At 40.2% G+C, this 12,970-nt stretch overlaps 1 protein-coding gene across 2 annotated transcripts in view; it reads right to left on the bottom strand.

Annotated features, from left to right (window-relative positions):
* Positions 1-12,970, bottom strand: part of gabrb1 (gamma-aminobutyric acid type A receptor subunit beta1) — a gene marked incomplete at both ends in the record, with an annotated part of 49,316 nt that overhangs the window by 10,535 nt on the left and 25,811 nt on the right. For both annotated transcript variants that reach the window (XM_079174423.1, XM_079174424.1), the window contains 2 exons: positions 3,809-3,891; positions 10,559-10,779. In XM_079174423.1, coding sequence (XP_079030549.1) covers positions 3,809-3,891; positions 10,559-10,779 — 304 coding nt within the window. The remainder of the gene's footprint in view (positions 1-3,808; positions 3,892-10,558; positions 10,780-12,970) is intronic.

The following is a 12,970-nucleotide window of genomic DNA, read 5'->3' as shown; positions in this document are numbered from 1 at the left end:
GATTGTTTAATTTTCAGTTGCAGTGACACGACTGTCTATCAAATTTTAGGAGCTTAATTACAGTTATACAGAAAAAGTACTGGGCTTTATATTAGTGGGGCTTAAGCAACAGTAATGACAGATGCAATATTTGACCAAAATCTCTGTTCATGCTACTTTTAGTTGAATTCTGTCTCGAAAATACATTCAAATCTTGAACAAGAAATGATAATAACAGTGAAATGTTCCTGGCCCAAGAAAAAACAAATCAGTGAAGCTGATAAAGCAGGAATTAGGCCTCTCCTTTTGTGTTCAGCTGCTGAACATATTCAAGTTTCCCATAGGCTGAACTGAAACAACAATAAAGTCTCTCTCCAGGCCATGTTTACAGCCGGAAGCAGAGTGAAACAGAACCCCGCTGCCCTCTCAGTAATTAGACCAATTTAATTGGGCTAGCTAGTCTCTCTCTTATGATTCTCCATCTGATCTAAAGGCAGCAGAAGGATTTCAGGGAATTAGCTACATCTCATTACTGGAAGGGCCTCATTATGATTTTATCCTGTTTTTTTCTTCTCATCCACTTAATGTAGGCTATGTGAGAAGATTATTTTAAAATGTCGGTATACTTTTAATGGACAAAAATCATTCCACCTACAGTAGGTATAGTTTAGCAGACATGTTTCATTGTTATCAATGCATTACTTTTATTCAAATGCCTACACATCTGCAAGATTTAAATGCTCAGTTCAGTTCTGCTATAATGTCGGTTTGTGTTTTAAAATCTGCTATAGAATATCTATTGTCACAGAAACACAGATGTCTCCTGGATGATTGAACACTGGTTTATTAAAGGCTCTCTATATCATATTCAGAGCATTAATATAGAAGCAAAACATTATTTTCTCAGTAAGGATATAGTGAAGTAATGGCTACCTGAGCCGAGAATGTAGTAAATATAGAAAATAGTATACAAATAGAACCATAACAAAAGAGCCAGGAGACAGGAAATTATAAAACATAAAGACATAAAGTGTCTTGATAGCCTTTTTGTTAGTCAAATAAAAAACTAAATGTTTTTAGTGATGAATTTATTTTAATAAACATTAAAAAAAACTTCTTTGAAGACATGATCAATGGAAATCTGCAATGGTCTTGGCAAAATCTATTAGTGTTGGAAAACAAGGCCAAAACAAGTTTTAAACTGTTTCTGAATAATCATCCTAGAAAGAGAAGAGTTTGTGTTCATGTTTTGTTTTTTGCGCATAGTGAATGGAAAGGTAATATTTATGAATAACTTTAAAGGACAGTTTCATAACCTTATTCACGGTTAAGTATTTATGAGGAAGCTTCTTTTAATAGCCTACATATCATTAACAAACAGATTCCAATATGCCATGACATATGGGATAGTGATGACATTCATTTTAAACAGGGCATGTATGGCTCTATTATTACTTTGGGTATGCAGTAAGAAACAAATTCCTCCTACTGTGGAGTTGGCTTGGTTGGGGTTCTGTATCCTATTGGCTTTGCCCTCTAAGAGCTATAGTCAGCTGGATTGAGCTGTCGCTATTTGATTTATCCCTGCGCGCATGCGCAGTTGTGAAGATTTATTTTTACAAAGAGGACAATATAGAGGTGGTTTTGAGGCCTCTGTCTCAATCCAGTTTGGCACAAATGCTGACCATCCTTCCCTAACTGCAGTCAGACCTGACATTCTGGAAACAAAACCCCTGTGTCTCCCGTCGTCAGGGTTCACCTCTGGAGAGCGAGTTACACATATCGGCGTTCACCGACGCATCCCCCTCTGGATGGAATGGGATATGCCAGTTGTGAGGGAATTGGGGAATCCTCCATCCCACCACAAAGGCTGTCTGGAGTCATTCATGGCACTAAAAGTACTGCAACATCTGATAACATGTCATGTGAGGACAAGCAGAAAGGTGTGCACTCAGCCCTGCTGCTTAAAATAGCCGGGAGCCTGCTGCTGCGGTCACAGAGACACCTCCTCTACCATCAGAGTGGTGTAAATCCCTGGACTACAGTACCTCGCTGCAGACGTATTGTCTCGCGGAGGTCCATCCCTCAACAACCCTCCATTAGGAGTGGATGACTTCTCTCACAGACTGTGGCCCAGAGCTCTCCTCTAAGCATTTGCCCCTGAGTTCCTCTGATTCCTCGCCTCTTTAGCGTGCATTCAGGTAGAGAAGTGGTCATTCTGGTGGCATCAGCAACAGTCATTACAACAGCTAAACAATAATCACATGTATCTCGGCCAGTCATTTTGTTGTTTTTACTTTATTTGACTACAGATTAAAAAAAGTTTGAACAACGGGGGATCAGTTAGATCAAATAGGGGTGCTATGGAGCTGTTGATCTGTAAATCAACAGAGCAGATTTTGAAAACTTTTAAATAATGTTTTAATTAATTAATTAATTAATTAATTACAGTACCCTCGTTCTCACCATTCCTCCTCGTCTAGACCGGGCGCTCTGCACATTGCTTTTATGTCCATGCGGCTTATGAGCTGCTGCGTCGTTATGAATGACCAATATGAATCAACCAGATAACCGGATAAGTAGAGGGCACAGGAGGGTACCGGCAGCCTGTGATAAGTGACGGTGCGCAAGAAAAAGTCACGGTACGCAAGAAAAAGTCACGGTACGCTAAAGAGTAACAATTAGAAGTGTCGGTACTACGTACTGGTGAGTACCCGGCCCACTTTGAGCCTTGGGTTGTCATGTTTGAGCTCGGTTCTAACTGAAAGAAAGTCAGGGGAGTCTTGGATGCATTGGTGGTGAACTTGCTTGACAACATATAAAAAAGACAACCTTGACGTTACTCGATGTTACTCAGTGACCATAACCCTTAAACCTGGTGCAGGCTGTGTTAACGTCTGTACAATTCCAACATGTAGGTGCTTTCCCACCAAACCTGTTTAATGCAGTTCAAAATCTTACTTAAGTAAAATAAAAAAAATATTAGCATTAAAATATACAAAAAGTAAGTTATTAAATTGAATTATTCATTATGGATAATGGCCCATTTTAAAATCATATGATTGCATTATTTAATTATAATTATTGATGCATTTATGTGTTGATCACTTACATGTTGCATCTGGTAAAGGTTAAATAACTACTTTTTACAGTATACTGCTGGGTGGCTTAACCTATAATAATATAGTATATATTCATACAAAATATAAATAAACTAAGTAACTCGTAACTAAAGCTTTGTTATGTTATATGTATTGTTATTTATAGTGGGGAAAAATTACAATATTTGCCTTTTTGATTTGGTGGAGTAGAAGTATAAAGTAGCATAAAATGGAGACACTACTGAGTACAGTACTAGGATGTCAAGTACTCAGGTAGAGTATTGTGTAAATGCACTTAGTTACATTACACCACTGAAAATCAGGGTTTATTCTAGTAAAAATATTAAAGTTATAACAATTGATAAACTGAGGGGAGGAAAAAACTAAATTTACGTTCCAGTAACTACTGTAAGTCTAAGAAACATACAGTGAAAACCATGGCCTCAAACAAAGAAGAGAAATCAGTTGGTTTATGTATTTTGTGAAAGAAGCATCATCTCATGGTGACACATTGCAATTGAATAAATGGGCATGTTTATCGTGAAATCTAAACACAAAACTGGAAGTTGGCTAGGAACTGCCTGGGAACTAGCTGGCTGGGAGCTGGGAGAGGAAAATCTAGGTGGCTGCATCTCTATGACCATTCACACACACACACACACACACACACACACACACACACATGCACACACACATGCACACACACACAAAACAAACTGGCCACTTACAGCTCTCAATCTCCAAGGTGCAGTTCTGCTCATCTAGTGGGTATCTGCGCAGATCCATCATGCAGGCAGATGTTGTGGTGATCCTAAAAGAAAGAAAAAAGACTTCCAGTCATATACTGATATATGAGCAATAACCCACTGTGGTCTTACACTACATTACATCCACAACTAGGAATCCTCACTTAGTATAAGCACAAATGGGCAATTCAGTCCACACATTACACATCCAGCCTTCTGGTTTCATGAGAGAATAAACTTGGATTTCCTAACGCCTGGGGAAAACCCTTGACTTCATTAAAGAACGAGTCCATTGCCTGCTCACTCAAAAAAATGAATCAGGTTTACTTAAAATACATGCCTTTGTTAAGTTAAAAAGTCTACGTAATTTTGTCTCTTGTTTTCTATACAAAATATATATGTGTTGTTTAAACATAAAACATTCGCTTTAAGTGAATTAGGATTGAGATACTTCTTACATCCAGATGGTGGCAGTAATGCAACACCAGCTGCCGTAATGCCCCAAAGAAGAAGAAGATTAAAAATGCTTTAGATTGCTCATGCACAGAGCCGTTTCCAGGCCTAGACCATTACGTTTCCCTCCATAACTTGAGTTCATTTTGGCCAACAAGTTGCTGTTGGTCATCGTTTTAAGAGTTCTAAGAGGTAAGAGGACATTTATAGTCTATGGCAGGGGTGGGCAATTACTTTCCCCCCCGGGGCCCCATGGGTAACGGGGACTGTTGTGGAGGGCCGCACCGATGGACTGAACTCAATCCTGCTCTATATTATTCCACCTCTTTCTAAAAAGCAGTAAATTGTATAGTTTTGATAAGCTGTGAGTGGTAAGAGTAAACCTTTGACTTCAGTAAATAAAGAGTTTGAAGTCCATGGTAATCGATGATATATATATATGCATTACACTAAATATCACATAGCAATCCCATTTATCTAATGTATCTCTTTGGAGTTCTGCTCATAGTTTGGTTTTGTCCTTTCTTTCTCTTATGTAAAGGATTCCGATGCTACAGCTGTTGAGAGAGAGCTTGGACAACTCATTCTTGGCATCTGCAGCATCAATGTTGAGGGAGGTGATGCCACCACTTCTCCAGCCGACGATGGGATAGCGATTAAGACTGTACAAGTTCTGCATGATTTGGGAGACATTGCCTCTACATGTGCACTCTTAATGGGTGTAATATATGCACTTAAGTTATCTTCAAGAAACTGGAAAGCCTTCTTGGAAGTCCTTCAGAAGCTCTTCCTTCAACTGGATGCTTGCAGACTCTCTACGAAGGTACAGATGCTCATTGATGTGGATATAGAATGTTCTATGGAATAGGCACATTTGGGCTGGAACTAAACAATATGTTAATCTCTTTATAAATGTTTGACAATTGAGTTTTAAACTTTTTAACACCAACAACTGAAAGGAAGATGGATTGTCAGATAACTTGTTAACAATGTTTGTTAAAATGTTTACATCTCAGCTTCCTTTTCTGACATTTTATAGACCAAACAACTAATTGATTAAGCGAGAAAATAATTGATTCATCGTCAGTTGCAGTTAAATAAGGTTATAAATAAGGTAATAACTTAGATGCATCGCGATTCTCTCAACGATTATGACTCGATGCAGAAAATTCAATCGTACATTTCAAACTCAAATCTTTTCAGAGTTAAGAGAAGATTAATTCCAAGATCAAGAATGTACTTCAACAGCCACAGTTTAAAGTATTTAATTACAGCAGCACACAGAGAGGTAATGGACTACACATCCCACCCAGAGGCATAAAACCACTTTGACACCCGATCAGCAGGACTCTCTAGAACGAGTGGATGAAGGTTTTTTTTACAACAAGGTTCAGTGGATGGTTTTACTTGTACTTGACATTTACAGCTTGGAGATGAACTTGACATTTATCTGTATCATGTGCATCTCTAATAAAGAGTCCGTCCTGTTGCTGAATGTGGCAGTGGTTTGGATTTCTGCTCATCATGGCTGTGCAGAGCTCAGTGCTGCAGACATTTTGCACATTAACATATTTTGAGCAGAAGTTATATTTCTTATCACTTATTGGAAACTATGCTGTAAAGTAAGTGTGCACAAGCAAACCTTTGCTGGTGAGAGAAAAGGGACGACAAGTGTGACTTCCGAAGCCCAGAAACTGGTTTTTCTCTTTCTTGATCATCTCTCTTCACTCTGTGACTGTCCAGCTACACGCATATTTTAACTATTAATGTTTCAAGACATAAAAAGCCCCTCAAGACATGAATATTTATTATTTTCTTACCTGGAAACGCATTAGGAAGCACTAGATGAATTATAAAGCAGGTGCAGAGAGTGTGGACGGCCAGTAAAAATAGTGTGTGAGGTCAGGAAGGACTGACGTTGCACTTCAGCTGTTCCATAATGTCAGTCATTCAGTCGGCACTGAACCGACTTTTCTACATGTTTGAATCAACCAAAAATGCAGTCTGTCACAAAGTCACACAAAAATTGCTTGTGTGTCCACTAGGGGCGTAACGATACACGTATTCGTATTGAACCGTTCGGTACGGGGCTCACGGTTTACGAACCGAACAATATACGTTTGAATAATATTAAATTGCTTTTGAAAAATATAATATAGCTGAAATTGGTGGAGCCACTGTGCTCAAACATGGCAACCCACCCGACGTAACGTGCTGTCCTTCCCTGATTCGCCACACTCTTATCAAGTGACCTTTCCCGGATGTTCACAAACAACAACAGTCTTGATTACCGATCGACTACCAGATTAATGTTCTGTCCAACTATGTACAACAAGTTAACACACATAAACTATAAAGGAACAAAACATGGATTGCTCAGTATGACAGAGACTTCAGTCACCAGCAGAGCTACGAGTGAGAACAGACAACAACGACACCGAGGGAACGAGTGAGAGACGTGTGTTGACCACATTTATGGACCCATAATCTAGTAAACCGTTATGTGTAAGTGTTGATTTTAAAGTAAATTTGATGTGTGAGAGAGAGAGAGAGAGAGAGAGAGAAAGAGAGAGAGAGAGACACAGCAACAACAGTAACAGAGAGAGAGAGAGAGAGAGAGAGAGAGAGAGAGAGAGAGAGAGAGAGAGAGAGAGAGAGAGAGAGAGAGAGAGAGAGAGAGAGAGACCTGCAGCACTGTAACTAAGTCTGAAAAATGAAACTTCTAACATTTTCTACGAACTCTCTGTTTGAGTTCATAGAGGAAGATTTTAGAGAAGATCTTAAGTATCAAACACGACCTTTCATTATTAAAGACTACTTTATTACTCATATTTTTTTAAACTATTGAAAACGTACCGAAACGTACCGAACACCGTACCGGCACCACTGTATCGTATTGAACCGAACCGAGAATTGTGTGAACCGTTACACCCCTAGTGTCCACATAAGTACCTGAATGATTCTCTGAAAGTTTCATTCAAATCGCCCAAATCAGTCAGTACTATCTAAAGAACTTGATCATGAAAAATTATCAAAATCCTGAGTTTTGGAACGATGGAATTTGGAAAGCAAATGGATCACATGTAAACTTAAAAAAGGTCTCTTGGAGCATGCTCTAAACCCAACAGGAAGTGAGGCGCTGTACTTCAACAGACTAAATAATTCATCAGATAAACCCTCAAATTTGGTCTGTACAGTCTAAAGACCTTTGACCGATGAAAAGTTATTAAAAGATTGAGGTTTCAAGGAACGGTGTTGTCTTGGGGTGGCGGCCATTTTACATGACTCGCCATAAAACAACAAGATGTTGTTGTAGCTCAACTGTACAAACTTGAAATGCTAGTGTTTAATTAAAAGCAGATTCACACCACCGTTCTCTTTCACCCTCTGAATTTACTGCCTCTCACTGTCTCTGTGACTCCTCGCTCTCCTGCCAATTCACTTACAATGAATACACCCTCTTCAATTGATAGTGTCGAGTTTATGTCATCGTGTATTTGAATTATAGAAATATATCCAGTACACCTGACGTGCGCAAAGGTGCAAAGGACCCCGATCATCGCTGCTTACAGCTTTAATATCTTATTATTTTTCACAACAGCCACCAAAGCATAGTAGGTCAAATTAGCAACTGCACATTTTGAAGAAGACATAAAAATGATCAAACAAGAAGTAAACTATGTGCTATATCCGGTTTTAAACAAATATTTCAGCCATTCCGTGTCTGAAGCAAGATCTAATACATGAATGCTTGTTAACAATATTACTTATATGGTAATGCTATATATAATTCTTATTTATATACATTTTATATATATATGTGATGCTATTTCTGTTTCTATACATAATCTCACAATTATATACCTTCATATCCTTAAAGGAAACAAAAGATTATGAATGAGATCACATGTCATATCAAGTTTTCTTTAAAATGAAAATCAAAGATTCACATTTTTTGCACAAATGGCTGCATTATTTGTGTCATTTTACTTAAAATTACATTTAGTTTCATTAAAGGAGACCTGATACTTTATGATATTTAATGCTGCTGTTGCATCTTTACCAAAAACATCACTGTCGTTCACTGCCTTATCATTGATGGATGTTCATCGTAGTTTCTTTCTTTCAGAATGCTATGACTACACAGGGTTCATAGTCAAAATAGAGTCAAATAGAAAAAACTAGAACTGTACAGCAGAGCACTGTCTGCAGATTGCTCTCAGACGGGCTACGACTACAACGAGCTCCATCAATCAGAGAGGAAGGCCACCTGTATGTAGGCAGAGCCGTTGATGTGAAACAAACATAAATTCATTTTAAAAAATGGGAGGCATGGGCCCCTGCTGAGCTGGGGGAGAGGGACCTGGTGGTCTGGATCTTGTGGACGGGGGTCATGGGGGAGGGGTGGGTGGGGTCAGGACTGTCCCATTGTCTTTCAAAGCGACAGTAACATTTGTTCAGCGCGTTTGCGAGGCGGAGGTCATTCATGGAGTGGGGGGGCTTTTGGCTTGTAGTTGGTGATCTGTCTGAGGCCTCTCCAGAGAGAAGCAGAGTCACTTGCTGAGAGCTGGTGTTTCTCAGAGTACAGTCGCTTAGCGTCTCTCACCGCCTTACTAAACCTGTACTTTGCCTCTTTATACAAGTCCTTGTCCCCGCTCCTGTCTGAGTTTAGCTGTGAACCAGGGTTTGTCGTTGTTATAACTCACCCTGGTGCTCGTTGGAACACAGCTGTCTTTACAGAAGCTGATCTATGACGTCACAGCCTCTATTTACTCATCCAGACTGCAGAGCTTTATTGTCTGCCCGTATGCAGCAATCAGATGGACCACAACATGGTCAGAGTGTCCCAGTGCAGCACGAGGGGACGGCGTGATTGGCCCCGCTTATTGTGGTGTAACAGTGGTCTAAAGTGTTCTCCTCTCTGGTTGAACATTTAATAAACTGTCTTGATGACTGTCAAGTCATTATTTCTCTCTCTCTCTGAAACACAGGATGCCTTTGAACTCAGAGGACTGAATTATTGACAGCGACCGGCCCAGCGTTTCCTCAGTTACCTCCACACAGCTCACTTCATTGTAACGGTGCTCTGCTGCAGAGGGCACGGCCCTGTGTACACTGCACCAGAAGAGGCTTCATAAATGATTTACCCGCTGCTTCTCCCTCAAAGACACTCCAGAGACACAGACAGAGCAACACCAATGGAACGCATTTGAGGAATGTTTTCAATGCTAATAAACTGCTTACTAACTGAAAAGTTGTATTCTAATTAAGAATGGCTCTATTGTCGCCACTCTTTGGAAAAAGCCAATCAGCTTTAAAAGATGAAGTAACCATTTATGTAATCATTAATCATAAAAAAAAGTTGTTGGACTTATTGCTTGAAAGAAATACTTTATTTTCCTTATTTACCGATCATTACACAACACTCAGTTCCAACAGTGTGATTGGCTGACAGGCACTATAATCAGTGACAGGACTCCCTTCTGCAGTGGGAACCAAACAGGGTGCTCTGAGGATGTGCCACGGTTGCCGCAAGATGTGCTTATTATTCGCTATGGCAACGGCGGCGCATGAACATAGCAAAGGTGAAAGCTGATTCACAGAGGGTCTTGTTTTTAGTTTGCTCGATTGTAGACACTTAGAATCTGTGGTACTAGTAGCGTTACAAAACTTAAAGCTAGAAACAAGACGTTAGGAGCCCCGGGCAGGCTGTCCGGTGTCGGGAACGTTAAACTTAAGAGGTCTAGTACACGTTGGCTGACATCGTACTCCTAGTTTAAAAGATATGGTTTAAAACAGACAGGATCTAAAGAGTTTAGAGTAAAACGTGGCTAAAACCGGATACAAATTGTCAATTTGTGAAAAAAGGGGAGCGGAGAAACGGACACAACCCTGAACAACACTGACGCATGTACATTAGCTCTGTAATATTGCAAGGAGGAACGTACGTTGCAGAAATTGGGATACAACACAGGGTTAAACAGTGCAGGGAGAAAACATAAAAAGATGAAAAAAGATTATGGAAAAATCAAAAAGTCAAGCAGCGGAGCAAAGCAAAGAGTAGTTTGACGCGTTGAACACTATTTTGGGCCACCAACGGACTTTAGCAGGCCGTAGCAGGGACCTGGATACTCTACAGTTCACAATAATGTCAACTAAAAGCAATAGCTTCAATGTCACTACTTGCACTGTTGTCCGTTAACAACTGCTTACTCCTCTCATCTATCAAATAACACATCAAATAGAGAATACAGAGTGAAGAGTAGAAACCGCTCTCACCTGAGACCGTAGAGCACAGTTCCATCAGGGTGCAGTCGAATCATCCGGTTCTTGACTGTCACCCCATGTACGAAGGACTTCTTGTCATTAGTGAAGTAGGTGTCAGGGACCCAGAGCTGGTCTGCCACCCGGTTATCCAGAGTGAGATTGAGAGGAATGCCTGTGTAGGAGAGGCGCTTGTCTCTCCAGGACTGCTGGAAGTACATGGTGATGGTGTAATCCTGTGGGAAAAAGAAAGGGGGATGTTAGCACATCAACATGAACGGGCCAATGGCTCATGGATCTCTCCTGCCCTGTGCAATTCCCTTCATTGTTTGATTTCTTCACTTGCTGTTCTCACTGCGTCAGATATCGCAGTTTGATCAGTACTCCTCGGCATCCGACACCGACGCACGGAGGTACCCTTTAGTGTGCGTTTGCGACGCATCAGGCTTTCAGCTACCTCCAATGTAAACACACCTGCGTCCTTTTTAGACAATCAAAGCGCAAGATAGTCCACGGTCACAGGTCGGTTGAAAGGCTGGTGGATGGGTGAAACAATCCCAGGACTTTCACCCAGGAGACCACTGTTAGTCGTTAATATTGTTAGTGACAAGACTCACTTGAAAAGCAGGTCATGTGATTTGATGTACAGTGGCCCTGAGAGTCAAAACTCAATGACAGCTCAGAAAACACGAGAACATTTCAGAAAACAACACATTTCAGAAATAATGACAACAACTCAAAAAACATAACCTTTCACAAAACACAAGAGCAAAAGAGAAAATACAAGACATTCATTCGTAATGGACGATTATTCCTTTTTGCTTATTGGACAGTACAGGGCCAAAAGAGTACTGCCTCTCGCAGGTTGGGATAAGATACAATAAAACTTTATTTTTCCTAATAAAAATTGCTGTGCAGCACTTAGGCTATGTAGGAAGACTGCAAATACAAAGAGTGCAAATATAAACCTATTATATTGCCGTTTAGAGCATATATCAAACACAGAAGAAGTTGCTTTCGCAGTGTTTTCACAGCTTTATTATTTTTGCTCCAGAGGTTTTGCGGCTGATCCTTTTTATTGAAGTGAAGTGAGTGCGAGTGTAGATATGGTGAATATTAAAGGGGGGGGGGGTGGCGCTGGGTGTCATATACATGGGGCAGTCCAGCGTAGGCTGACAGCTCTCAGGTCTGCTTGAATACACGTTGGAAGATGATGAGCAGGTGGTGCTGTCACAGAATATGCAAAAACTTGTTGTTGTCTGTTATTGTCACTTTATTCAATAACCATTACTGTTGTTATCCAGTGTTACATAATTATGGCACTCTCTTGCCACTTACACTTTGTAACCGTCAAATTTACAACAACGAAACTGTCATTTTTCCAGATACAAGAACATCCTCTCCTCCAGGAGTATGGATTGTGACGGCCTGTTTCTCTTTGAAGTACAAGGCGTCCAGTTAGCCCGTAATGTACAGCAGTCTGCAAGAACCCTAATTCGCAACAATCCAAGCGGACAAAGGCTAATGTGGAGGAGAGCATGTAGTTTACAGTTTGGTCTCACAGTTTCACAGGCAGGGAGAGTGACATGCTGCTGGATTGCAGATGATAGGAGTATGAGTATGTTTTTGCTGACACACACACACACACACACACACACACACACACACACACACACACACACACACACACACACACACACACACACACACTATTACTGTGGGTTCCTCAGTGACTGCAAACATACTTATTTGAAGGTTTGCCTATGCTGCTCAGTGTAGATGATGCTTTGATACCTTCAGCTGCCACCTATACTTCAGTTTGTTGTAGCCTAGACTCTGAAATGCAATGAAATATATATTTATATAATACTCTTTGTATTTACACTCTTTCCATTTTGTATTGCATCTGCTGCGCAGTAATTTCCCTTGGGATAATACAACTTCTGTTTTTTATATATATATATATATATATATATATATATATATATATATATATATATAAGGGGAAGTAATTACAAAATGTAATAATGCCAGAAAAAGCCATAAATAGTAGGCAAAGTGTAGATTGATAGAATGCAGATCTAAAGGAATATATACTTAAATGAGTCTCTCACAGCTTAAATGCCATGGCAGCAACAAAATCTGCTGTTCACGAGAGGTGTAATGGACCAGTTAATCCGTGAACTGTGCAGACCCCCCCTCACGGGTTGGTACGCATGTGAACCACACAGTTTAACCATCTTAGAGTTAAATACATTTTTACTGCCCATGTTCAGTAATCAATGCTTTGTAGTTGCTCGTCCCTGATAATCCTCCATAGGGAACTACACATCTGTGTTGAAATGAGCACAGAGAAACAGTGGCTACGGACTGAGGTTCCACTGAGTAACATTATGACGCTTCATGCTCTGCTCAGCAAACATTAGT

This window comes from Pholis gunnellus, assembly GCF_910591455.1.
Source record: "Pholis gunnellus genome assembly, chromosome: 15".
Lineage (NCBI taxonomy): Eukaryota > Metazoa > Chordata > Actinopteri > Perciformes > Pholidae > Pholis > Pholis gunnellus.
Note: the sequence above shows the minus strand (reverse complement) of the source record. Positions and strands in the feature narration are given on the sequence as shown.